This window comes from Remersonia thermophila, chromosome 4, assembly GCF_042764415.1.
Source record: "Remersonia thermophila strain ATCC 22073 chromosome 4, whole genome shotgun sequence".
Classification (NCBI taxonomy): Eukaryota; Fungi; Ascomycota; class Sordariomycetes; order Sordariales; family Chaetomiaceae; genus Remersonia; species Remersonia thermophila.
Window position 1 is genome coordinate 1,661,539 of NC_092220.1, and position 24,445 is coordinate 1,685,983.

At 57.7% G+C, this 24,445-nt stretch overlaps 10 protein-coding genes and 1 non-coding gene across 11 annotated transcripts; 8 read left to right on the forward strand and 3 right to left on the reverse strand.

Moving 5' to 3' along the window:
• Positions 1-573: 573 nt before the first annotated feature.
• Positions 574-1,852, forward strand: VTJ83DRAFT_4608 (uncharacterized protein; the record flags this gene model as incomplete). The annotated part of the gene is made up of 2 exons (XM_071011116.1): positions 574-802; positions 873-1,852. The coding sequence occupies 2 exons, from the start codon at positions 574-576 to the stop codon at positions 1,850-1,852; spliced, it is 1,209 nt and encodes a 402-aa protein (XP_070866058.1).
• A 1,856-nt stretch (positions 1,853-3,708) lies between these two features.
• Positions 3,709-5,415, forward strand: VTJ83DRAFT_4609 (uncharacterized protein; the record flags this gene model as incomplete). The annotated part of the gene is made up of 3 exons (XM_071011117.1): positions 3,709-4,673; positions 4,741-5,161; positions 5,233-5,415. 3 exons carry the CDS (start codon positions 3,709-3,711, stop codon positions 5,413-5,415), a joined length of 1,569 nt encoding a protein of 522 aa, XP_070866059.1.
• Positions 5,416-7,421: 2,006 nt separating this feature from the next.
• Positions 7,422-7,872, forward strand: VTJ83DRAFT_4610 (uncharacterized protein; the record flags this gene model as incomplete). The annotated part of the gene is made up of 2 exons (XM_071011119.1): positions 7,422-7,448; positions 7,528-7,872. 2 exons carry the CDS (start codon positions 7,422-7,424, stop codon positions 7,870-7,872), a joined length of 372 nt encoding a protein of 123 aa, XP_070866060.1.
• A 1,284-nt stretch (positions 7,873-9,156) lies between these two features.
• VTJ83DRAFT_4611 (uncharacterized protein) lies at positions 9,157-10,350 on the forward strand (the record flags this gene model as incomplete). Its single annotated transcript, XM_071011120.1, has 4 exons — positions 9,157-9,937; positions 10,038-10,116; positions 10,187-10,205; positions 10,300-10,350. The coding sequence occupies 4 exons, from the start codon at positions 9,157-9,159 to the stop codon at positions 10,348-10,350; spliced, it is 930 nt and encodes a 309-aa protein (XP_070866061.1).
• A 1,686-nt stretch (positions 10,351-12,036) lies between these two features.
• VTJ83DRAFT_4612 (uncharacterized protein) lies at positions 12,037-13,578 on the reverse strand (the record flags this gene model as incomplete). Its single annotated transcript, XM_071011121.1, has 4 exons — positions 12,037-12,700; positions 12,784-13,100; positions 13,154-13,320; positions 13,530-13,578. 4 exons carry the CDS (start codon positions 13,576-13,578, stop codon positions 12,037-12,039), a joined length of 1,197 nt encoding a protein of 398 aa, XP_070866062.1.
• A 666-nt stretch (positions 13,579-14,244) lies between these two features.
• VTJ83DRAFT_4613 (uncharacterized protein) lies at positions 14,245-14,895 on the reverse strand (the record flags this gene model as incomplete). Its single annotated transcript, XM_071011122.1, has 1 exon — positions 14,245-14,895. One exon carries the CDS (start codon positions 14,893-14,895, stop codon positions 14,245-14,247), a length of 651 nt encoding a protein of 216 aa, XP_070866063.1.
• A 1,885-nt stretch (positions 14,896-16,780) lies between these two features.
• Positions 16,781-17,020, forward strand: VTJ83DRAFT_4614 (uncharacterized protein; the record flags this gene model as incomplete). The annotated part of the gene is made up of 1 exon (XM_071011123.1): positions 16,781-17,020. The coding sequence occupies one exon, from the start codon at positions 16,781-16,783 to the stop codon at positions 17,018-17,020; it is 240 nt and encodes a 79-aa protein (XP_070866064.1).
• An 892-nt stretch (positions 17,021-17,912) lies between these two features.
• Positions 17,913-18,866, forward strand: VTJ83DRAFT_4615 (uncharacterized protein; the record flags this gene model as incomplete). Its single annotated transcript, XM_071011124.1, has 3 exons — positions 17,913-18,225; positions 18,292-18,388; positions 18,473-18,866. 3 exons carry the CDS (start codon positions 17,913-17,915, stop codon positions 18,864-18,866), a joined length of 804 nt encoding a protein of 267 aa, XP_070866065.1.
• A 421-nt stretch (positions 18,867-19,287) lies between these two features.
• VTJ83DRAFT_4616 (uncharacterized protein) lies at positions 19,288-20,742 on the forward strand (the record flags this gene model as incomplete). The annotated part of the gene is made up of 1 exon (XM_071011125.1): positions 19,288-20,742. One exon carries the CDS (start codon positions 19,288-19,290, stop codon positions 20,740-20,742), a length of 1,455 nt encoding a protein of 484 aa, XP_070866066.1.
• Positions 20,743-21,040: 298 nt separating this feature from the next.
• On the forward strand, positions 21,041-21,133 carry VTJ83DRAFT_t85. The gene has a single exon. It is a non-coding gene; the product is annotated as a tRNA-Arg (tRNA).
• Positions 21,134-22,175: 1,042 nt separating this feature from the next.
• On the reverse strand, positions 22,176-22,934 carry VTJ83DRAFT_4617 (uncharacterized protein; the record flags this gene model as incomplete). Its single annotated transcript, XM_071011126.1, has 1 exon — positions 22,176-22,934. The coding sequence occupies one exon, from the start codon at positions 22,932-22,934 to the stop codon at positions 22,176-22,178; it is 759 nt and encodes a 252-aa protein (XP_070866067.1).
• Between the last annotated feature and the right edge of the window lie 1,511 nt (positions 22,935-24,445).

The following is a 24,445-nucleotide window of genomic DNA, read 5'->3' on the forward strand; positions in this document are numbered from 1 at the left end:
CGAGGGTTGCATAGCGCATGGCGTCTTGTCGGTATACCGTTTGCTTGTTCTCTCTTGCTTTCGTTGTCTTTGTTTGTCACGAATCCTGTGTATCCTAGCCTCTTTTTTCGGATGACTTAGGTCTTTCGGGGATGGAGGACGATAAAATGGTGGCGGTCTGGCTGTTTTTGTTGTTGGTATGAGACGACGGATGGACAGCAGCGCTGTGGGATGTATTGTATAGTTAGGTACTTTGCTCAAGTTAGCAAAATTACTGTGAAGTAAGGTAGCTTGGTAGATGCTCTGTGCTGTGAAGCAGTTGAGTCGAGGTATCTCAAGGGTTCACCTGGCAGCCGTTTGGTGATGATGGTGTGGCTGACTCCACCCTTGCGCCCCACTTGCCCGACTGAGCAAGTAGCGGAATGGCGCCCCACAGGCCGTCGCGCTCTGTCAGCCAAACGATAAGCGGAAAAACTGGCTCCCCGATAAGCCAAAATTTCTTGGACGTGCTTCTGCATTTCAACAACCAGGAACAACAACGGCAGCATCACAAACACCGGATCCGTTGTCGCCGATATACCCGATCTCGCGACAATGTCCAAGTCCACAGCTGTCACCAAGGCCTCCGAGGCCGAGGTGGTTCCCGTTGACTCGGCCCAGGCCCTCAAGGCCTGCAAGGCCCTCGTCGCTCACATCAAGAAGGCCGCCGCGAAACCTCGGGAGGATGGCAAAAAGGATCTGCTCGCCGACGAGGAGTCGACCGTCGCCGAGACGCCCATCTGGCTGACTCTGACCACCAAGAAGCATATCCACGATTCCAACCGTACGTAACCCATCCATTGGCTTGACGGTCCCCCCCCCCCCCTTCTGCTGACGCGCCCGGCTCTTTCTAGGTCTCCAACCCGGCAAGATCATCCTCCCTCATCCGCTCAACACGGCCGAAGACACTAGCATCTGCCTGATCACGGCCGATCCGCAGCGCTACTACAAGAACCTTGTCGCCGATGAGTTCCCCGAGGACCTGCGCGCCAAGATCGGCCGCGTCGTCGACATCAGCCACCTGCGCTCCAAGTTCAAGGCCTTCGAGGCCCAGCGCAAGCTTTTCAGCGAGCACCACGTCTTCCTTGGCGACGACCGCATCATCAACCGTCTGCCCAAGGCGCTTGGCAAGACCTTTTACAAGACGACCGTCAAGCGGCCCATTCCGGTCGTGCTGATGGCCCAGCGGCCCAAGGTTGATGGCAAGCGTGCGCCCGTGGCCAAGACGGGAGGCAAGAAGGCGAAGCGCGACCCGGCCGAGAACGCCAACGCGCGGCCTGCGGAGGAGATGGCGGCCGAAATTCGTCGGGCCATGGGGGCCGCCCTGGTGCACCTTAGCCCGTCGACCAACACGGCCGTGCGCGTCGGCTACGCGGGGTGGGAGCCCGAGAAGCTGATGGAGAACGTCGAAACGGTGGTGCGCGAGCTCGTCAGCCGGTTTGTCCCACAGGGCTGGCGCAACGTCCGCAACATCTACATCAAGGGCCCCGAGACCGCCGCCCTGCCCATCTACCAGACCGATGAGCTGTGGCTGGATGAGTCCAAGGTTGTGCCCGACGGCCAGCAAGCGCCGAGTGCCTTGCCAGGCAAGGCCCGGCCGGCTGCGGAGCAGGCGAACATTAGCAAGAAGAGGAAGCCGCTGGAGGATGGGCCCGGTGCAGAGGAGGCGAAGGAGCCGGCGAAGGAGGAGGGAGACAGGCCTAAGAAGAAGGCTAAGAAGGCCGCGCCGCTGCCGGAGAGCAACGACGATAAGCTGGATAAGGAGATCGCGGAGCGGAAGGCGAAGTTGAAGAACCAGAAGAAGAAGGCGGCTGGCAAGGCGGAGGTCCTCTAATCACCGGTGCGCGATGGATGGGACGCCGGAGGACAGTATCTCCCCCTGGCCCTCCAGATTTTGCATGGGTATATCTTGGAGTTTGGAGTCATCGGCGGGAGGAAAACAAAAGGCTTTCTTCGCATGTCTTCATGTGTTGTTACCTGAGGTAGAGTCGCTATGCATCGGAGACCTGGTATTTGGGCTGTTACACCGCGTGACGCGCGTGCAAAGTGTGGCATGACCGTGTTGGCGATGCAGGTCAGAGGCTTCGGTGCGATCTACGGAGTAACGGCATTTGAGTTGGCCGGCGTCGCACACTCACGTCCGGCGGCGATGCCGGGATCGAAGTTATGAGCCACAGCAGGTCCATGTCCCCGAAGCCCATCTCTTGGTTTCACCTCGACATAGCAAACCGGCGCGCGTGCGAAATCCATCCCAACCCTTTCACCCACCACCTCGTCCTCCCTCCCTCCGTTCCAGTTCCCAACATCAGCGCGTGTAGCTTGAGGAAAGAAGCGAATTCTACCTCGCTAGCTCTCTCCAACTTGATGGCGTGAAAGCATGCATCCATCATGGCACGTCCCGGCGGGTCACGGAAAAGGCACCCGGATGGCCAGCCAAGGCCCAGAACAAGTGCCGACGGAGGGGCACTTGAACGTATTTACACACCCAGCACTCCTTGACTCACACCCCGCACGAGCCGTCCATTTTGGGGTCCTTGGCTTCCTTCCGTGTTGCATGATGCAGAAGTGAGTGCTACCGAAACACGAGGGAGAATCATTAAGAGCAGAGCATAGGTGCAGTAGAATAGGGAGCTCTCAGGACACCACTTGTCGAGAATGCTGACTCGCCTCTTATGTAACGCTGGCGTGATGGAGCTTGACGGGTCCTAAATACCTGTAGTCATTCGCCTTGCATTGACAGCAGTCCATTTCTAGGTGCTTCCCGCTCCCGGGAACATGGCTTTGGGTCAGAAGCAAGACCAAGGAGAAAATGGTCCACCGTTCCTGGGCTTTCGCTGCGCGAGGGCCACTTCGTCGGGACTTGTCTCCAGTTCCCCAGATCCGTCGTCTGTTAGCGCCCCCGTCCCCTCCCTCCTCAGTTCCCCATCTTCTCCGCATCCCCTCGACTCCCACCCTCCTGGCAGCCCCGCGTAACTCGCTCTCTATTTCTGACTCCGAAATCCGATGCCCCTGATTGGATGTCATCATTGCCGCGCATAACCACAACAACCAAGCACGTTGCTCAGCTAGCCAGACAAGCACCATCACACCGCTGAGACAGGGCCAATGGGCCCGAATGGGCGGGAGAGTCCCGAACGTCAGTGGCATGGATGGCTGGCCAGCCGCAGCGCGGTCAATCTTCAGCCGGCGCTTGCTTGGCTGTCAGCAACCATCAGCCGACACGGTTCCCAGGCGCTGGAGAAGTTGCCCGGCAGATGATGCCCGGAATCCTTCCATGATGTTGATCAACACGAAGAGTGGCGTACTGCCACTTAGCTTCACACAACCGGGCTGTAACGGCAACCCATGCCCGGAGGGGAGGGGGCGGCTTGATAGAGTCGAACTCCGTCCGTTGGTCTGGAGCTTCCTGGTTAATAACTCCCAGCCCGCCGGGCATGTGTCCCGTCCCTCACTTCTAGGCCTGAGGAGTTGCATTGCTTATCACGTATAATAACCAAAGGTCGGTGGCAGGACGAGCAACTGCAATAGTTGCCCTGGACACTGCCGTTGTGGTTTGTTGATTGAGGAGGAGTCGCGGGCTTCGCGCACCCTCGCGAGACGGGGACAAGGCGTTCGTTGCAGGTCCAACCCCCTATCATCCTCCCCATTTATCCCACCGCCGTTCCTATTGACCATCGCCACGCCATCGCCATGGGCGTCCTCCACGCCGTCGAGGATGGCTCCCCCGTCCGGGCTCTCCTCGCCACCGCCGTGACCGCCATCACCACCCACTGGGCACTCATCCTCCTTGCTACCCTCTTCATCCGCGCCCTCTACCGTCGCTACGCCTCCCCCCTCCGCAAATACCCCGGACCCTTCCTTGCCTCCGTCTCCCGCCTCTGGAAGGTCTTTTCCACCGCTTCGGGGCGCACACACCTCGACCACATCGCGCTCCACCGCAAATACGGCCCCGTGGTGCGCATTGCGCCCAACGAGGTGTCCGTCTCGTCACCCGAGGCCGCGCGCACGCTGCTCAGCGCGGGAAAGCGCTTCTTCAAGACGCCCTTTTACGGCGTGTTCCCGCCGCCCGAGAATCCGGATATCTTCACCGAGACGAGGGAGGACGTGCATGCCATGAAGAAACGGGTGGCGAACGTGCCGTATAGCATGGCGGCCATGCAGCAGCTGAGCCCGTTTATTGACGACACCATTGAGCTCTTTATGAAGAAGATCGAGGAGCACATTGCGGGTCGCAAGGGGGTGTTTGATCTCGGGGATTACCTGCATTACTTCGCCTTTGACGTGCTCGGAGAGGTTGCCTTCAGCCGGAGCTTCGGCTTCCTCGCTGAGGGCCGCGACGTGGACAATGCTATCAAGACCATCGACCGCTCGCAAATGTACAACGGCATCGTCGGGCAGGTGCCAGAGCTGGACCACCTGTTGAGGCGAAACCCGCTGTGGAAATTCGTGCCGTGGTTGAGCACCAAGAACGCGCTCATCACGCGCATGGCGCTCGAGGAGATGGCCCGTCGCCAGCCGTTTGACAAGGACAATGCGGGACTGCTTCGCAACGGCGACGGGAGGCGGGATCTCATGGCGAGCTTGATCCAGGGGCACCTGAAGGATCCAGAGAGGTTTGGGGAGGGAGATGTGTTTGCCGTAGCACATGGCGCCATGTAAGGACTCCCTCTTCCCGCTCTCGGGGCGTCACCTCCAACACACCAGCTAACAACGCCCTTCCAGCTTCGCCGGCTCTGACTCAACCGCCTCGACCATGCAATCCTTCTTCTGGCACATCCTCGCCGACCGACGCGTCTACTCGCTCATTCTCGCCGAGCTCGCCGATGCCGTCCGGACCGGCGCCATCCCCGCCTCCGGCAACCTCACCTGGAACCAGTCCCAGGGCCTCGCGTACCTGCAGGCGTGCCTCAAAGAGGCGATGCGCGTCAGGCCCGCGGTCGGGCTCAACATCACCCGCCTCGTTCCGCCGGAGGGCGCGGAGCTGGATGGGCACTTCTTCCCCGGCGGCACGACCGTCGCGTGCAACGGGTGGGTGCTGCACAGAGATCAAGAGATTTTTGGTCAGGATGCGGACGTGTTCAGGCCCGAGAGGTGGCTGGAGGACGAGGAGAAGGCAAAGAGGATGGAGAGATACATGTTCCAGGTAAGCCCTTCTCTCAACCCCGGGAGTGCCATTGTTGTTCGCGAGTCTGACGATTGCCCTCCTCTCAACAGTTCGGCGGCGGAAGCCATCTCTGCATCGGCCGCAACCTGGCCTTGCTTGAGATCAACAAGGTCGTGCCTCGGCTTCTGAGGGATTACCGCTTCCAGCTGGCCCACCCGGACCGCCCCCTCAAGGCGAATGCGTCGTTCTTTGTGGTGCAGTCTGGGCTTGAGGTGCACGTCAAGAAGGCGTAGCCTTGGATTGCTCAAGGCTGCTCGGGAGTCTTTTCGCAGATGGCTGGAGGTCATCGATATGACAGGCATGGGATGAGGGCGTTTGGTTGAAATGTTTGATTTGTTGATTTGGACGTTGCTTCACATGAGACAGCCGGAAAGATGATGACTTGGGCTAGGGTCCCATACCATCTCAGCGTCTTGCGTCTTGCATCGTGCTTTTGTCTATCGTGGATGGTTGGAGATCATGGAAGACGATGATGGACAACAGATAAAGTAAAGTTGCCTCAGGGTCTAGTGCAAAGAGTTCCTTAACAATCACGTTGTTCATAAAATTACCCGACGATGTCCTACACGCCTACCCGTACGTAGCTAGATGAGCATGGAGAGATTCACGAATATCAACACCGAAAACAAGTGCCGGCTCACGTCCGGTTCGGCCGCAGGGAAAGGGCTTTAACTATCGGGGACAAGAATGAAGGTTCACAGATGCCTTTCAGCCCCCCCCCCCCCCCCCCCGGCCAGAGAGAGCGAAGCCGAGCGGGCAAACCACTGGTCAGGCGCTAGCATGCGGATGACGCTGCCGAGCCCCGAGCCATGCCCTCGTTGATCCGGGTGCACGGTCCTAAACAGGGGTCCCGGCAGTGGCTTGGAAGCCGAGTCTGCGTTTTGGTGTTTTGTTGGCGCTGCGTTTTGGAGACGCCAGGGCCATCGTCCCGAGAGCGGGAGCTAACGTACTACTAAAGCGTACGGAGAACGCGACAGGGGCGATGTTAGCCATGTTATCGTGGCCGTGATGCGTTGTGTTGAGATGCGGGAGCCATCCGCTGGGTGCAAACACGGCTTGCGATGGAGATATATTGACGAGTATTGTTGGGTTGCTCGAAGAGGTAATCGAGGGGGGTTGTTAAGATGATAAGGCTTTTGCAGTGCAAGACTTCGCCGTCAGTCCTCCGCTGCGGTCGCCGGTGGATAGGCCTGGCTTCCGCGTTCTGGACCGGCGGCGGGGTTGACGAACGGTTGAACCTGTCCCTGTTTCGGCAGCGTTCCGCGTCCCGTAATTATACACTAACTATAGTACGTTAAAGCAAAACGTTGAACGTTCATCAATGCCCAGCACTCGGCCAGAACAGAACAGGCACCTCGCCAAGGATTCTATTAAGTCATACATTGCTGCGAAACCGCAACACTGAACACCACATTGGCCCGTGGCGTGCGTCGGGGCTCCCCAAACCCCTCCCCCTTCCCTTTCTGCAGATGCTATGCGGACTACCGGCCTCTTGTACGCTCTTGTGGTGAAGGTCCCAAGAGTGCACGATCGAGGGACGTGCGCCGGCAAGATGGCCGGAAGACGTTGCCCAATGAAGCACACCAACGCTGAGCGTACCCCATGTTCTTGTGTTCCTTGACATGCTTCCAATGTTGCAGTCGACTTGAAGCTCGGACCCTGTGGGCGCTCTTGGGTTCGTTCTGGGCGTCCATCGTTGCGTTAATCTCACGTTTCCTGATTTTCGCCATTCCCATCCCAGCCTCGGGGACCTGGAGAGATGCAACGTCTCGCGCCAGCTCGATCCCCTGATCCCCGACCACACGTGGTAGGGTATATTTTCCATTGGCCGCCCATGTTGAATGGCAATCGTCCGATCATTTTGTCCTCTTTTGTTGCCTGCTGCCGTGTGGCTGTGCTGAGTCGTGCTCCCAGGTGTTGAATATCGCCCCCAACGCGCCATGCCTTGAAGAGGCTTCCACGTCACTACGGCTCACAACCACGAAGGGATAGGACCGAACGGTAGTCCGAGGGATTTCAAAACTCGCCTCTTTCTAAACTCTTTGACTCTACCGCACTTCAAATAAGGGGCATGTTAGTCCTTCTGGACATCTTAGAAAGGGGACTTCGGATTGCCATCGCCTGCCTTTGAGCCTCTGTGCAACGAGAACACAAGACTTATCTTTATCTGACCAATTGACTCTCAAGAAGGACAACAACTGCAACGACAGCTTCCTGGAATCGAAAGCACCACACCACCATGGGACACAAACACTCCGTCATTCAGGTATGCAGTATGAACTCATCCCCTTCAACCCCCCCCCCCCCTCTCTCTCTCTCCGCAAACGCCCAGCTTACGCCTCCAGCCCTCATACTTCTGCCCCACAACGGGGACCGAAATCGACACCCCGCTCGGCATCTGCCAACAATGCCGGGCGAATCACGACATCATCTGGCAGTCGGTCTTTGTCTGTCCCAATACGGGCTACCGCGTCGACAGCCCCTCGGTGCGCCCGGACAGGGAATGCTTGTCATGCTTCCAAGTCCACCAGCCCTATATCAAGCGCGTCTTCATCTGCCCAGTCACGTCAGCCCAGATCCAGCACCCTCGTGACACTGGCGGGAGATGCGCGAAGTGTCAGCGGACCCATGCTGATAACTCAACGCCGGCGGGGAGCAAGGAGGCGGTGGGTCGGGTATCGCGGGCATGAGGTTGCCACGCTCGAGGAGGCGGTTTTTCATTCTCGCGTTTGATCATGGCTCATGACAGCATCAGGAACAAAGCGGAAGGGTGTTTATTATGCAACGGTTGGATCCTGGAGCACTGGCCGGTATGGAAGAAACTGATTTGATACCATGGGAGCATGGCGAGAGGAGCATGGGCGCTGGAATATATATGGGTTTGGTTCTTCCTTGGTAGTTTCTATCCTTTCTTAGTATTCATGCACATGGGCATAGGTACGTACCTATGAATCAGCACTTTGAGAACTTTCGCCACTTGTAACAACTCAGAGTGAGCATGGATTGACACACAACTCTATGTACTTTGGGTAGGTAAATAAGTCACCTTTCTTGTTCTGCCTGGGACATGGCAAGCATCACTACTTTCAATGGCGATGTGCCACTGATTCCTCAGCTGCCAAGTCACTAGCTCCCGAGATCGTCTGGACCGACTGACTGGCTGGCTTCTCGAGGCTCCGAGAATCCGGATACTTGACTTCGAGGTCCCTTCGTAGATTAAATTTGCCATGTGTTTCCCCCGGCCTGGGCTATAACATCCGTGTGACATCTTGTGGGGCTTGACCTTCGCCTGCAACTGTCCAACTGTCGTGCAGGAACCGCGGGTCATGTTGGAAAGCTTGAAAGGGACACGGCAGAGTCTGTTGCGCCGTTATTACCGTGTTGTGCTGCTGCTAAGCCTGGCAGGATAAGCCAGCAAATTAGCCTGTTGGTGCGCTTCCGCCACGCGGCCCAGCAAGCCCGGATGGCCTCGCATGTCTCGATATTAACTTTCGCGGGGCTGCCTGTTTACCCACATATTATCGTTCCTCCGACCCAGGGTCGCGGTCCTTGGGACAGGTGAGCCTTGTTTATTTTGTCGCTATATTTGTCTTATCCCCACCTCTTGGCTTTCCGGGTACCACTTCGGGTCCTCCCGACCTGGCCTCGGCGATGATCGCGGCTCGTGGTCCGGAGGAGAAGCTGGTGAGATATCGCCCTGCTTCCTGGAACCTACAACGTTGTACTGATTAACGTGACATCGACCTGACTACGGTGATTGACGGCAACATGAGCGGCCCGCCATTGTTCTTCCGCCCTTGGAACTGGTACTTAAGCTTGCAGCTGCGCGCTGCTCCCACAACGCGGGAGCTTCCGGCTTTACCTAGGCCCAGCACGCCATCGGTCGAGACTGCTCCCAAGACGATCCTATCCCGTCCAGACCATCCGGCTCCTCACCTTCGAGAGCCCTCCCCTCGTCCGACCTCGCCTCAACCATGCTGACCAAGGGCACTCTGCTCCTGGCCCTTGCCGGCCTCTCGCAGCGCGCCGCGGCGGCGTGCTCGCGCACCATCACGGCCCAGGCAGGCGATACCTGCGCCTCGCTGTCGGCCCTGGTGGGCATCTCGGTGACGGACTTCCTCCGCTCCAACCCCTCCGTGACCAACTGCAACGCCCTCCGAGCCGGCGTTGCGTACTGCATTGAGGGCGTTGCCGATGGTGGCAGCCCCCTCCGCGTCAGCACCGACGGCACCTGCGGCAACGGCATCACCTGCGCCGGCTCCAACTTCGGCAACTGCTGCTCCCCATACGGCTACTGCGGCAGCACTAACCAGCACTGCGGCGCCGGCTGCCAGTCCGACTTTGGTATCTGTCAGGGCTCGGGCGGGCCGACCTCGCCCGCTGGACCTTCAACATGCCCAACGGTTACGTATACATTGGTGCAGCCACCAAGTACCACCACCGTGACAAGGACCCAGGCCGCTGGAACCGTCACCAGAACCGCAACGGTGACGCGGACTCAGGCTGCCAGCACCGTCACTGTCCCGGCCTCGACGACCACCACCGTTCGCCTGACCTCGATCGTGACGAGCGTGTCGACTTCTACCAGCGTCGTTTCTCGGACGTCTGTCGTGAGCTATACCTTGACGAGTATCGTCAGTTCCACACGCCTTGTTACTGCGACTACCTGCGCTGGCACGACCACTACCCGCCCGGTCACGACGACCACCCAGGTGCCCGGCGGTCGGCCAATTATTCCAGGCACGCCGACAAATTGTGAGTGTCCAAAGTCCCTGCTGAGAGACAATGTTGTCGCAAAAAGAAGCAACCATAGACGAAAAAGAAAAGACTGACCCTCCATTTTCACTCTCAACAGGCCGGAGCTATGATCAGATCCGCTGGGACGACTCGTGCCGCAGCCTGGCGCAGAGGAACAACCTCACTCTGTTGGACTTGTAAGCAACCGATGCTATAGCCCGTTCGTATTACGTCAGAACTAACCTGTCTTTTTCCTTTCCACAACAGCTACGCCCTTAACCCCTCGGTAAGTATTTTTTCCTTGTTACTTGCTCTCCTCCTGCAACTACTCGAGCAAGGAGACGTAGATTTAATCTCTTACTAACATGGTATCTTTTCAGATTAACTGCGACGCTCTCTTGGTTGGGTGGTTTGTCTGCACCTTGAAATAAAGGGTCATCTAAGATCCTGAGCTTGAGCGACGAAAATGGAATGGGTAAAACTGAACAGTTCTCCCTAGTTGGTTTGGAAGTGAGGTGTGTTTCACCAGCTGTCCCAGCAGGGGGTTATCTTGCAAGGCGCGTAAGGTAGTAGTACCTCAAACTTCTGGGTGGGACTGTTCGATCACGCAGCTGTGGTGTCATGAAGCACTTGAGCTTCCAGCTTTCGCAGCGGAGGACAAAAAACTCAAAGTTACATGCTCGCAGGCTCATCCCACTCCTGATAGTGTGTACAAGCGACGATGATCTTTAAAGTAGATCACAATGTTCTAATAACTTTTGAGGGTAACATGGGTAAATCCAGATCTCTGGACCATTCTATAAGAACCGTTGGCAACCGGTATAGCATCATGCTCGACCCATATCTTCTTCACCACCTCGACAGCCAATACCATGACTCCTCAGAAAGGAAAAAGGCTCTCCATGATAAGTGACGAACGGGATTTTGTGAAAGGAACAACTCAGGGCTTCTGTAGATTCTCCTCGACTGGAAGGCATAGAATATTCCGCAATATCCACACATTATCGGCGATTCCTTGTGCGTTGTTGTCCCTGCGGTCTTCGCCTCGTCTCCAACACTGTTAAGATGTCACCGGCAGTCAAGGACCTACGCATATACCTTTGCAACAAGACATGATGGAACCTTGTAACTCGGATCGGACCAACCGGTCTACAAAGTCATCCTCGACACGTACACCACGTTCTGGCAACTCTAAGACAAGTCTGAACTGAGCTCTGCCCCAGGCCTTCTAGAAGTCCTAAACTCTCCGGCTCCCCCGACCCCCTACTGGACCAGGTCCCTCCCCGATGAGATACCTCGCCAGGTCTGGGGTATTACTTCTTACTGAGACAGCAGGGTCTCCTGCTGTTCTTTACATCGGTACTTGAACGGCTGTGGACGGAGACCTTCTCACCTGTATTAGAGAGCATCGGAAGGACCACTGAACCCAAACCCGAATTTATCGATTGCCAATGTGATCAATCAAGGGTTGAGCTCATTCATTCTGGCCCCCTGGTCCAAATCTTGATGTCATCCCCGGGATCCGCTGCGAGCTCCGTTCAATCATGATTGCTCTGAGGCCACCTTCACAGCTCTCTTCTGGGCTCTCCCGTCAATCCTATCTATAACCGTATTAATAGCGCCTACATGGGACAAGACGAATGTCTAGCTCAGTGCCTGTTAAGTCCAACGTTTAGCAAAAGGCGGATACCCCTAAGCCGCACTCCTACGGACGGTAAGCCTAGAATTCATCAAATATGTCGACCCAGAGTACTTAGAGCGCTAAAAATCAATGGAAAGCACGCCAGGAAAAAGATCACCCCCCGGTCAACACCCTGAGAGCATAGGCCGGATTCCTAGAAGCCTAGCAGGAAAAGGCAGACAAATAAAATGTCGAACGTTGCGGCGACGGACCGCCAGGGCCTCGTCGAACGACATTATCTTCCTTAACGTCGACGACGGACGGAGACGACCAAGGGACGACCCATACTACAGCAGGGCACTCAAACTCTGGGGTGTGGACCTGCGGAGCGAATCTCAAGTCAACGCCAAAACTTTGGGCAAGACAGTTCCAGCGATTGGCTGCCGCCAGACATCCGCTGGCTAAGAAGTTGTATTTCAGGCGTTTATCCAACATCCTAGGGGCCGAGACTCTCAACACCTTCAGGTACCGACCCGCAGTACCCATTGCAAAGGGTGCTCCATGAGCCTTTCAAGGCTTCACCAACAGGCAGGTCTGACGCGAGAAGAGCAGCACATTTTCCCAGGCTCTCCTGACGAAGAGGATGGTTCAAATAGGCTGTCGTGACAGACCACATGTTGCGCATCTTTTTCCATTGGTCGGCCCTGACATCTTGCAAGCCCTGCTCAACCTCGAAGCGGAAATAACGCTCGTGAAGGGGCTTCCCAGGGGTGGCGTACGTGCTGCGGAAGAGAGCCTCGGTGGCTTGGGCGTCACTGGCGATGTCGACACAGGCCATGGCCATGTCAACGAGGCCGTCCTGGAGAAGCGTCGTCTTCGGCACACCGGCCCCGATGCTGACGATGCATGAGATGTCGATATCGCGGAGGCCGAACTCGTGCTCAATCTCAGACATCACTTCCAAGACAGGGTTGGCATTGCGGAAGCTGCCGTCGTGCATTGTCGTCATATTCTTGAAGTTCAGGGGTTCGAAATGACCCGGGGTTGCTGTTGTCGCCCGAGCAGCTTCCCAGACAGTCATGGGTAGACCTGGCTCGTACTTGGATCGATAGCTTCGGATGCGGTAAGGAGTGCGGTTTTCAAGCATAGTACAAACGAAGCTATGGCGAGCACACATTAGAATCCAAAGGAAGCCGAGCATTGCCAGCGGCATACGAGGTTTGAACCTAAGTACGATACTCACACTTTACACCGACGTTTACTCTCCAGCATTGGCAGATCTTCTGGCTCAGTGACTTGGATGTTCGTTTGCGTGGCGTCCTCCTTTGTTTGGCTTTCGCTGGCATCGCTCGATTCCTTAACCCGCTGAAGATGTTGGATATCTGGGTGGTTTTCTCGGACCATGGTTCTGATCAATTGTTGAAACCTTTTTGTTGAATATCTTGTTGAACCTAGGAGTTTGTGAATAAGGGCACCCCCAACTCTGGTACGCCGTCGTGGCGTGTAGACATCTTGTGCCAGTGAGGTGAAGCATTCGATGCATGTCTGGATGTCCATTTCCTGCTCTATCGTTAGTCGAACGTTCAATTTTATTTGACAATGAACAGTCTGACCAGCACGCCCAACATTATGGCCAGCAAGCCCCCCATTCCTGAACCGACGATGATGTCGAATGCATCACATGGCTTTATTCGTTGTCGGGGGTCATCCTCGGGCTTGATGCGATATAATAACCTTTCGAGGATATACAAAGATGAAAGGACCTTCACACCGCCACTGTCTACACCCAAGTTAGTAGCAGGTTCTGCAGGAAGGTCAATTATGTTGGTACCAAGATCGAGCACTGCCATCGGAGCTGTCTTGTTTCATTTTGAAAAGGAAAAGAGAAAAAAGAGGCAAGAAAAGAGAGAGAAGAGAAACAAATGAACCAATAGGTAATCTTCTTTGCAATTCGTCACCCGTTGAAGTTTCGAGACTTGACGGACTTACCCAAGCACAGCACACGTATCTGGGCACCTCGCGCCGGTGGGGTGGCCATATTCACAATACCTCAATGGATTTAAGGTGCGAATCAAATAGCGTTTCTTCTAGACGACCGAAGTGAGCAAACCCGGAGAGATGTTGCACCCAGGTAAAGGAGGCGCAGAGCGTCACGTTAAATAGCAACACGGGACATCCATCAATAGCCATCATTATCTGGGCGCTGCGCCTCACAGGCTGCTTAAGCGCCGGCGCCCAGGGGTTTGGCGCCCAATCAAACTGTAACCACCGTCAAGGCCAACGTATGACAGACCCATTAGGAAATCCTGGCCTCCCTTTCCGGCGCATCGCCAAACAAGGCTTAAAAATGCATAGAAAACGAACAGCCATTATAACGTTCTTTTCCGGAAATGTCGGTTCTGATCTCCGCAACGCCAACCCTCCGGAACGTGCCGTCGACTCGCTGCAGCAACAGCAGGGCGTGAACCGCAGGGATCCAGTACGATGACGGCTCGGGCGCGGTATGCTGGAGAGCGAGCAAAAGCAACTGCTGGAAAATTATAATTTTATCGGATGGCTCATCCAGGACAGCAGAGCCTATCTCCAGGGCCTCGCTGCCGCACAGGACCGCGTCTGTAAGTGGATAAGAATGCGAGCGGACGAATTGTGGCGCTCGTTGGAAGGGGTGAATCGAGTCTCCTTGCTTCAGATAGCCTGTAAAAATTCATGTGCCCTCCTTGACCGGGCCGTACGAATCGTTCACGTCTAGAACGATGTTCTCCCAAGCAACGCTGAGGATGTCGGTGGCGGCATCCCTTGATGTCCACAGGATCGCCCGCGGAAAATCGTGGGACCACAGACCATCTTGGCATGTGGTGTCAAAGTTGTCGCCAAAGCCTTGACGGACGAGCTTGGCGATGCCGGACAGCGTGGGGAGCTTGTCGGTTTTCTTTGTCAACTCGCGCAGAGTGAACACTCTGAGGATCCGGTACCAGCCTTCGAGCAGCTCGTCTTGGTCTTGCACAGGGCCGGAACCAAACTTGGGTAAGGGCGCGAAGGGCAACCCGACTTGTAGCACATGGTTCTCAAATCGAACGGGGCGCATGCGGGTGCTCTCACTCCAGCGGCCCGAAGCGCACTCCCAATGCATCTGGCGTTGGCCAAAGAGGACGGTGCTACGAGAGAGCACGCGCTCCTGCACGGTCCAGCCGCGATTCGAGGGCGGGTTCTTCTCAGTCTCGACCAGGTAGTGATCAGGTTGGTCTTCATTATCCTCGGGCGCTCGCTTCGCGATCATGAACTGGCCTACAACGCCACCGGGGCTGCTTCGAAACGGCCATTTGATGTTCCATACGCTACTCGTAGCACGGAGCATGTTTCTGAACAGCCATATGATGGTCCAAAACCCGCCGAGGGTTTCGTGGCTGCCTCTAAGCGGCAACTTAACGGTCCGAGAGCTGTGCCGGGGCTTCATGAAGCCTTAGTCGGAAGATGCGCTGCTGGCAGCCGCAATGGCCAAGCTCGCGCGGCTGTATATCTCAGCCATCTTGACCGATTCGGCCGTCCAGTCGTGGGAATCGTCTTGGACGATACAAAGAGAATCAACCCAGAGATACTGGAAGCCCAAGACTTGCGTGACCTCGATGGCGTGTCCGAAGTTTGTGCTCATCTCGCTGATGGGGATCTCTTGCATCCGGCGATGCTTGTTGGAGCGCTCCGTTTGTGTGACGTGCGCAGCCAGCGGCCCCCAGCAATGGCTCAGGGCAACGTATCGACTCTTGTTGCTTAGGCTCCCCTACGAGAACAGGATGGCACGCTGGATTCTCAGGCCCAACATCTATGACGCGGGTGGGACGTTCTGGCGGTTCTGCATCGTGATCTAGGCCGTTTTCTGGAGCTGGAATTTTGCAAGACATGTGATTGTACACACAGGTGCCAAGCCAGCGCCGCAACAGGGGCGCGTCCCATGTCGGTGACACGGGACGCAACGCGATGAGGTACTTCAAGATGTCAGGGCCGTCTGGGAAGGTCGGCCATCCAGGAGCCGACAGCCGGGTCGCTGAGAAACAGGCGGCTTACCACCGCCCACACACGTGTCAACACGGCGCACGCAGTGCGCATAACCCGTGGCACCATGGGGAGCAATAACGACCTCGTTGCCCGGGATGGGAATGGGACGATACCACGGCGCGTTCTCGCGGGGTTAGTCATGGCAGCAGGTCCAAAGGCGAACGCAGTCACTGTCACGAACCAGGCGGTCCGTGTGGGCATCGCCAAGCAGGATGGCACAGCGCTCGCAGGTTGCAGCGCTCGACCGAAGCCGTGCAAGCCATTCGGAGTGGGACCCATCCTTGACACACCGTGCTGGGCTTGGACGGGATCGACTTGGCAAGGATCTCGGTCAGCTTGAGGGCATTGCACCGGTCACAAGAGGGTCATGTGTGCGTACAGTGCACATATGCGAGCACGGAGTATCCCGCCTTGCACAAGCGGAGTGCTCGTACATAGGACGGACAACCAGGATTCCAGCGAGATGTCGTTGCGAGTGAGTTTAGGGAGTTCCGTGGGCCTCCCGGGATGCTCCCGGAACGCCCCGCTTTTTTGCACACAAACCACAGGCCGCAGATCGAGGTCGAACCTTCCCAACGGGGAACATCCACGCTTGCAGAGAACTGTGGGGCTCCTGCCGTCAGCGGATTAGGCGGCGCCGCCCCCCGAAAATGTCACGCAAAAGGCCGAAGAGCGAGATCCGGGCGAATCTTCAGGTTTCCTTTTCTCCCTGGCGGCTTGCCACGAGGAAATAAGGCGGACAATTTACTGTGTAGAAGAAAGGGACCTCGGTTATGTCCGAGTTTTGGCCGCCCGACTGGAGCACGGACCAATTTTACGGCGCCTGCTCACATATATGTAAAACCCTGAGTCACCCAGCGCCAACTCCTTCCCCTTTTCTCTCTCAACCCACACAGGCTTTGTTCTCCCTCTTCGCGGACACCCACAGCTTGGACCACGATCCCTCATTTTGTGGTGCTTTGGCTGTGACCTCCATACCGCCGGAGACTACCTTTCACGTCGCTAGAGACTTGTCGCTGCGATCCATCATCCAAGTCGGACCTTCGGGCTAGAGTTCGTCTGCGATACCCTCCGGACCTCTCTCGTCTCGTCTCAGCTCCTACAAGAACACACATCCGCCACACTCGCAAACCTCGGATTCCAGGCAAACAAGCCAGACTACCCCCATCTATCGTCAAAACACCGTCGAAATGGCCGTCCTCACGCGCATCGTCTCGTGCACCAACTTCGTGGTGGCCACGTCGGCCCTGGCCTTCCAGGTCGGCGTGCTCTACCCCTGGCACAAGCAGCTTGACGAGGACTTCGAGAAGCTTCGCACCGAGCACCTCCGGGTGCTAAAGGCCATCGGCGAGCGCCCCGCCGACTCTACGGTTCAGCACCACGAGCACCGCGGCGGCTGGGACCTTTCCTGGCTCAAGATGCGTCAGTAAGACATCCAAGGAACGAAGGAAGGGGTGGGGGCGATGTTGCATCAGTTCAAATCACGTCAGTCAAGTTCGTTGGTCAGGGATTTAGCGAGGTGCCTTGGGTTGTCGTTTTTGGAGTCTAGCGGTATCTACATCATGACGCATCGACCGGCGTTAGTCTAATAGACGGGTTGTCTTTTGGGTTGCAAATTTTTTTGGCGAGTTTGTTGATGCCTTCCCGGCAGGTCCGCTACTCTTTTGCCAGCCAGATGTGACGCATGCATGTGAGCGGAAATGACGCCCGAGACGGTTGGATGCTACGCAAAAATGATTCCCGAAGGGCCGGCACAGCACCCGACCGGCAGCCGAACCCTAACCCTACTACACACTTTGAAACCGTAATGCGGCCAAAACGATGGGAGCTCGACGGCCGGAAAAGCCAGAAAAAGAGGACAATTCATCGCTGCGCAGCAGCAACCCCTCGGGGTAGGATCCTGAGCATTTCCCCGCGACCCGTCGTTCTGCCCGTTGCGCACGTGGAGTTCGCCTTGTCCGGGTGCCACCGGATCGCCATCGCAGGGGGCGTTGACGTGCCTTTCCGCATTTCGCCACGTGCCCCTGTCGCACAAGGAGGGAACCCGCTCTCGGCCGAATGTTTATGGATTAGTTAGGGGACAGGACGTGAAATTACCGCGTCCAGCCGCGGCTGGCTGCACCCTGAAAGGGACCCGGCCTGGCGGGCTGACGGTTTCATCTCAGCCCTACCAACACATCGCGAGCGGCGACGCCTCCACGAACGCAGCCCTCGCTCACATCCACGTTTCCGCCGTGCGCCGTTGTCACGTTTCGTGCCCAGGGCGTCCGTCGCCTAGCGAACCCAGCAAATCACCCTCCTCTCGGCGCGCGGATCGGCGATATGACGGTGTGTTCGGTCTGCAGGAGCGCCCTTCGGCGGCACATCGACCTCCTCCGGAAGCAGCGCCAGCGCCGCATGCACTCATCCAACAGCGGCCACGGCGCTGACCCCAGCACGCCGGCGAAGCGACGCCTCAGCACTCCGCCGCCCACCCAGGACCAGGTGCCCACGCCAAACAACGTGCCGACGCTCAACTTCTGGCAGCGCCTGGGGCCGTTCACGCGGGCTGCCCAAGCCTATGCACGCGCCCAGCGCAAGAGGCCATACGTGACCCAAGTGTGCACGTCGTTGTTCATCTACTTCTGCTCCGACAGTGCGCCGACCCCTGGAGCCCCGACTCTTGGTCGTTGATGTGTGACTGACGGATGATGGGTTGCAGTCTCGGCGCAGAGCATGGGCGGACGCGACTACGACCCAACCCGGACGGCACGGTCGCTGCTCATCGGCTCGCTGTCGTCCATCCCGAGTTACCACTGGTCAGTATCCACCACCTGGCCGTCGCATCCCCTGTCACCATGCTGTTTCGCGGCTGACCTCTCCCGCATCGCAAAAAAAAAAAGGTTCGTCTGGCTCTCGGAGAACTTCAACTACCGCTCGCGGCTGTTGTCGATCGCGACCAAGGTGGTGGTGAACCAGATCTGCTTCACGCCCGTCTTCAACACCTACTTCTTCGGCATGCAGGCCCTGCTGTCGGGCGCCACGCTGGCGGAGACCTGGGAGCGCATCGTCCACACCGTGCCCGTGAGCTGCGTCAACTCGTGCAAGCTGTGGCCCGCCGTGACCGCCTTCAGCTTCGCCTTCTTGCCGCTTGAGTATAGGCCGGTGTTTGGCGGCGTTATCGCGGTGGGGTGGCAGACGTATCTGAGTTATCTCAACCGGTTGGCGGAGCAGAGGGTGGCGGCGCAGGTGCAGACGAAGGGGATGCAGGAGGCTGGGATCGAGGTGGCTGCTTGACGCGTCGGAGTCGGTGTTGACAAGGGACGGCTGAATATTAGACGGGCGTTGGAGCAGGGCTGGCGGTTCTCGTTGAAACCTTTTAACGTTGCATTTTTGGGCTTGGAACCCGGAATAGAGAATAGACTTGTTGACTGCCTTTTTGGAAAAAGCAAAGCTGGGAATGTTGGAAGTTGAGAAGAAGAGGCCTGCACACAAAAGTCCACAACCAGATGTACGGCGTACCTACCCGCCGGCATCGAACCACCCCGGGTGCCGGGGCCCACTGTTCCGTCTTGGCGTGCATGTGAAGCGCTGCGACCCAAAAACCCACTCTGGACTTCATGGAATGCACAGCTCCGAGCCCGCTCCAAAATTTCCCACCTCGACGCTCTCTCGACCCTCGCTCGAACCCATTCAGCCCCGGCCCCGAGCGGCTCTCATGCCCAACATGACGGGTGCCTGCTTTTGCGTCCGACGCTCGCTAGCGGCAAGCCTCCGGCCCGTCGCACGCCCCCCGGTACGCCTGAACCAGCTCCCTGCCCGTCGCCCCGCTTCGACTGCGTCGTCTTCCTCCCGAGGCACCTCCACGACCCGCAATATCGTGCTCGGCAGCTTCCTGACCGTCGCCGGCGGCATCACGTACTACTACGTCACCGACACCCGCGCCTCCGTCCACCAATGGCTCGTCCCCCGCCTTCTGCGCGTCATTTTCCCCGACGCCGAGGACGCCCACCACGCCGGCACCGCCGCCCTTAGCACCCTCTACTCCTTCGGCCTCCACCCCCGCGAACGTGTCGCTCCGGGGACGCCCGCCGAAAACCCCCTGGCCACCAACGTCTTTGGCGTCAACCTTGCCAACCCGATCGGCATCTCCGCTGGCCTCGACAAGGACGCCGAGATTCCCGATCCGCTCTTCGCCCTGGGCGCCGGCGTGGTCGAGGTCGGCGGCTGCACGCCCCTCCCGCAGCCCGGCAACCCGCGACCCCGCGTGTTCCGCATCCCCTCCGTGGATGGCCTCATCAACCGTTACGGCCTCAACTCGCGCGGCGCCGACGCCATGGCGGCGCGGCTCCGCGACCGTCTGCGCCGCTTCGCTCGCTCGGTGGGGCTGACGGAGCAGGAAGTCCTGGCCGGAGAGGCCGGCCCGTCCGTCCCCGTGGGCAGCCTCCAGCCCGGCCGCCTGCTGTGCGTGCAGATCGCCAAGAACAAAAAGACGGACGAGAAGGACATCGACGCCGTCATCGCCGACCACGTCTACTGCGCCCAGCGCCTGGCCCCCTACGCCGACGTGCTCGTCGTCAATGTGAGCAGCCCCAACACCCCTGGCCTGCGGGACCTGCAGGCCGCCGAGCCGCTGGCCAAGCTGCTCAAGTCGGTCGTGGACGAGGCGCGCCGCACCCCGAGCCGGAGCACCAAGCCCCGCGTCATGGTCAAGGTGTCACCCGACGAGGAGGACGACGCGCAAATCGAGGGCGTGGTGCAGGCGGTGTGGGCGAGCGGGGTGGACGGCGTGATTGTGGGCAACACGACGAAGCGGAGGACGGGCCTGGTGCCCAAGGGCCTGAAGCTCAGCAAGGCCGAGCAGCAAAACCTGGGCGAGGAGGGCGGGTTTTCGGGCCCCGCCATGTTTGAGAGGACGAGGAACCTGGTGAAGCGGTACCGCTCGATGCTGGATAGCTACAACCTCAAGACGGCGGGCGTGGAGGGTGCGTTCCCGCCGCAAAAGGTGATCTTCGCCACGGGCGGAATCACCAACGGGGAACAGGCGCTGGCGGTGCTGAACGCGGGCGCGAGCGTGGCGATGGTGTATACGGGGTTGGTCTATGGCGGGCCGGGGACCATCACGAGGATCAAGGGGGAGATGGGGGAGAAGCTGGCGATAAAAGAGGCTTAGAGACATACAGGAGAATAGAGTCACGACAGGGCATCAATTACACTGTTTGAACGATTCACCTGGGGCGCGCGGTATTACGATCCTGTTCAGGCATCTTTTCCAAATGACCAGGCTTCTGCTAGGACTCTCTAGACGTACTACAGTACATCGTAGGGCTGCTTTCAGGGTTGGAGTCATGAGAGCGAGATCGAGACGATTGTTGGCCTCGGGGACTGGACGAGGCACACACCGCTGTGCAAGCCAGGATCCAGTTCTGATAAAATTATGAGCCCGGAAATCTGGCCAATGATCGTCCTACGCCCGGCTGGCGCAATTGGTCTAGCGTTTTAGACTTCTAACATTCACGTTGGTAGCTATCTAAGGGTTGTGGGTTCGAGTCCCACGTCGGGTGTAATTTTTCTGCCGTCCCCTTTATGCTACTTTTTTTGGAATTCTTAATCTACACCCGCTCGTTTCTTTTGATACCGCTCATTTGCGACGTTTTCGTGTGTATATTCTTTGGGTTGGCGAGGTCCGAGGGTCTGTCCAGTGCGTGCGCCTTGAGGGAAGACGACGGACACCCTGCGGCACAGGCAAGCCTTGGTCAACCTTCGCTGGTTGAGTGTTTTCCAAACACATAAGTATGCACAGCCAATTGAGCTGCCCTTAGAAGATGGTTGCACTTCTACGAGAAGAACTCATAGCCACCAAGCAAGGTCCCTTTGGAGATGACTTCGGACAAACACTGAAATTGAGGTGAGACACGACCCACATCCTCCCGTGCAAGTCGCGAACTCTGCGCCGATGACTAAGTCAAGATGCATGATTCGCTTTTTTTCCCTTCCTTTAGTACTTTGCATACCGTTGGCAAATCGTTAGCGTTTGCCATTGTCTTGAGTCGGGATTACAGTACCCAGAGACGGCTATAGTACATACAGCCAGCCTCACCCTCCAGCTAAACGTTTGGTGCACGCCTTGATGCACATCAACCTTCGGAGGCCCATTCTTCAGTGGTGTTGATACGATGGTCTGGAATGAGGCATATTACAAAAGATTGCAAAATGATTCATCATGGAATTAAGTCCTCGCTGTACTTAGTCTATTTCTCTCCAACTCCCTTTCGAGCCTCTCCACGCGTCAGCAGGCCGACTCCATCTATATTGCATCCAACCCACCCTGGAGACGCGATCTGTTCGTCGCGTCTCGAAGGAACTCTATTGGGGTTGCCTATCTCAACGTTAGGGTGTGTATTCCCGAATGTAGCCGTGACTTTGCACGATATGTTTTTCGTTTGTGTTGCTCCTGGCTTCAGCAGGGTACGGAAATTCACTTTGTGACAAGAGACAGTTTGTTTTCATTTTTCTTGATGCCGGGTTCTCGGCGTTGTGTGAACCCACCCAGCCCAGCTCGTCCTCCTCCTGCTTCTCCCCCTCTGATCCAAGCCCCCATCCACCTTACCCGGTCTTCTTCCCCTGACATATCAAGAAAGGAAATACCATCGACGGTCCCATAACCCCGCTCCCCGGCTCCGTCTCAACCTTCTTTTCCAGCGCAAACGCCGTCTCCACGCTCACGTCTGCAAACCCCGCCTCCTCCAGCAGCGCCTGCATCTCGTCCCTCCGAAGGCCGTGCCGCTCGACCCCGTCCATCTTGCTCTCGGGGTGGAACTTGCGCGCCTCGGGCCCAAAGTTTTCAAAGTCCGTCACCATCAGCCTCCCTCCCGGCGCCAGGCAGCCGTGCACGGTGCGGAAGAAGCTGCGCAGGTCAGGCACGTGGTGGAGGACGAGGTGGGAGACCGCCAGGTCGAACCGCCGGCCGGGGCGCGGGGACCGGGTGACGGGGTCGACGGCCAGGCGGGGGTCGTCCGGGTCCTGGAGCAGCGCGCACACGGGCGAGACGTTGGCGACAGGCAGGCCCTTGCCCCCCTCGGGAGGAGGCGGCGGCGGCGATGCGAGCTTCGCCCGGAGCGCGTCGATCATGCCCTCGGCCGGGTCCACGGCCGTGACGGAGCGCACCGCGGGCGCCAGCGCGAGCGAGAGCAGGCCCGTGCCGCAGCCCAGGTCGAGCACGTCGTAGGTGGAGAGGACGGCGGGGTCCGACGGGAGGCGGGCGAGGTAGGCTGCGTGGGCGAGCGCGGTTGCGCGCTGCACGTCCGGGTTGGTGTCCCAGGAGAGGGCTTCGGTGTTGAAGCGGGCGTTGGAGGCGTCTGTCATTGTGGATGAGCGTAGAATGGAGAAGATGAGATGGGAGGGCCACCCGGTTTGAGGTGGATGGAGGTGCTGTGGTTGCTGAAAGGGAAGGGGTTGGTGAGAGACCGGGACATAGATGATGGTGGTTGTAATTCGGTGAGGGGTCAGGCGGGAGCGTTATTCGCGCCGGAACGGGCCGGGTCTCGGGGTCGGGTCTCGGCGCGACCGGTTGGCCACCCCGCGGACAGGCAGAGCCAGATCGGGCCGCTAGCCGTTTGCACACGGATCCCACATTGATGACATTCCCAAACGAGCGTCAGTTTTCCCAATCCCGGCGCCATGGTTGGCCGGGCCTCGGCCATCAGGTCAGCAAAGTGGGGCTTGACAGTACAGATGGAGCAACAACACACCGTGCGCCCTCTACGACGCCAACAGACATGCAGTCTTCAAGAAGCAGATTCTGTATATCCCAGGTTCTCTATCCAAAGCCAAAGCCAAAACGCCCGCCGTTTCAATCCAAAATATCATCTATCTCTCTCTTGCCTCCCTTGTCCGTCTCTTGCCTTCCTCCTTCCCACTCGTCTTCCTTTTGGTTTTCCTTTCGGTGCCTTCGTTTCTTCGAATGTGCGTATGTCTGTACGCGGGCATGTGCGGTGTGTGATAAGTGTGCTGGGCGTTGTGCGAGGTGGGAGGCTAGGCATCTACTTGTTCCCACCTCTCCTTTTCTTGTTCTTGCGCTTGCCTTCCTTGACCGTAACCTTGGTCTTCTTGGCCTTCTTTTGGGCCCTCTTCTCCTGCTTCAGCTGCATCTTCTTCTCGCGCTGCAGTTTGTGGATGGCACCCTTCGTACAGGATGGACACTCATCATCCTTCATATAGACCTTGGAATGATCGGAGCAGATGACCTGGTGTCTAGTACAACACCAGACACCGTAGATCTTCCGGGAGGTGCAGTGTTTGCCTGGGCCCCTCGCACCGGGGCAGTGGTGTGTCTTGCCCATGGACGGTGTAGTCCGGGGGCTATTGAAGGGCGGATGTGAAGTGGTTGTTCAGGTCTGGGTTGGAGAGATGCTGGTAGCGATGTCCCTCCTGAGCCAGCTGGCGGGCCGCGAAGCCCAGATGGGCGCCTTGATAGTTGTCTACCCGCCAGCGGGCGAGGGGTATAAGCGAGAGGCTATGAAGGCGTAGGAATTGTCAAGAGGTGAAACGGAAGATTGCCAGATCAAGGCCAAGTCGACACGTAGAACGACGGACGAGTGTGCTTGGAAAAGCTGTGCCTTGAGGCCTTTTGGACTGGAAGACATGGTAGACACAGAGAAAAACAATCACGACAATGCATTTATCTTGTTTACAGACTTCTTGGAGCTCTCTCTACGATCATCACGAGTATGTTCTCGCGTCCCTCGGAACAGATTCCGGTCTAGCATCGACTCATTTCGCGACAGGAGGGAGCACCTGTGATTCCCGGGGGAGAGAGATGCGCTGTCCCGATAGGCTTTGGGGGCCCTGGAGGTGCCGAGAGGCGTCGAGAGACA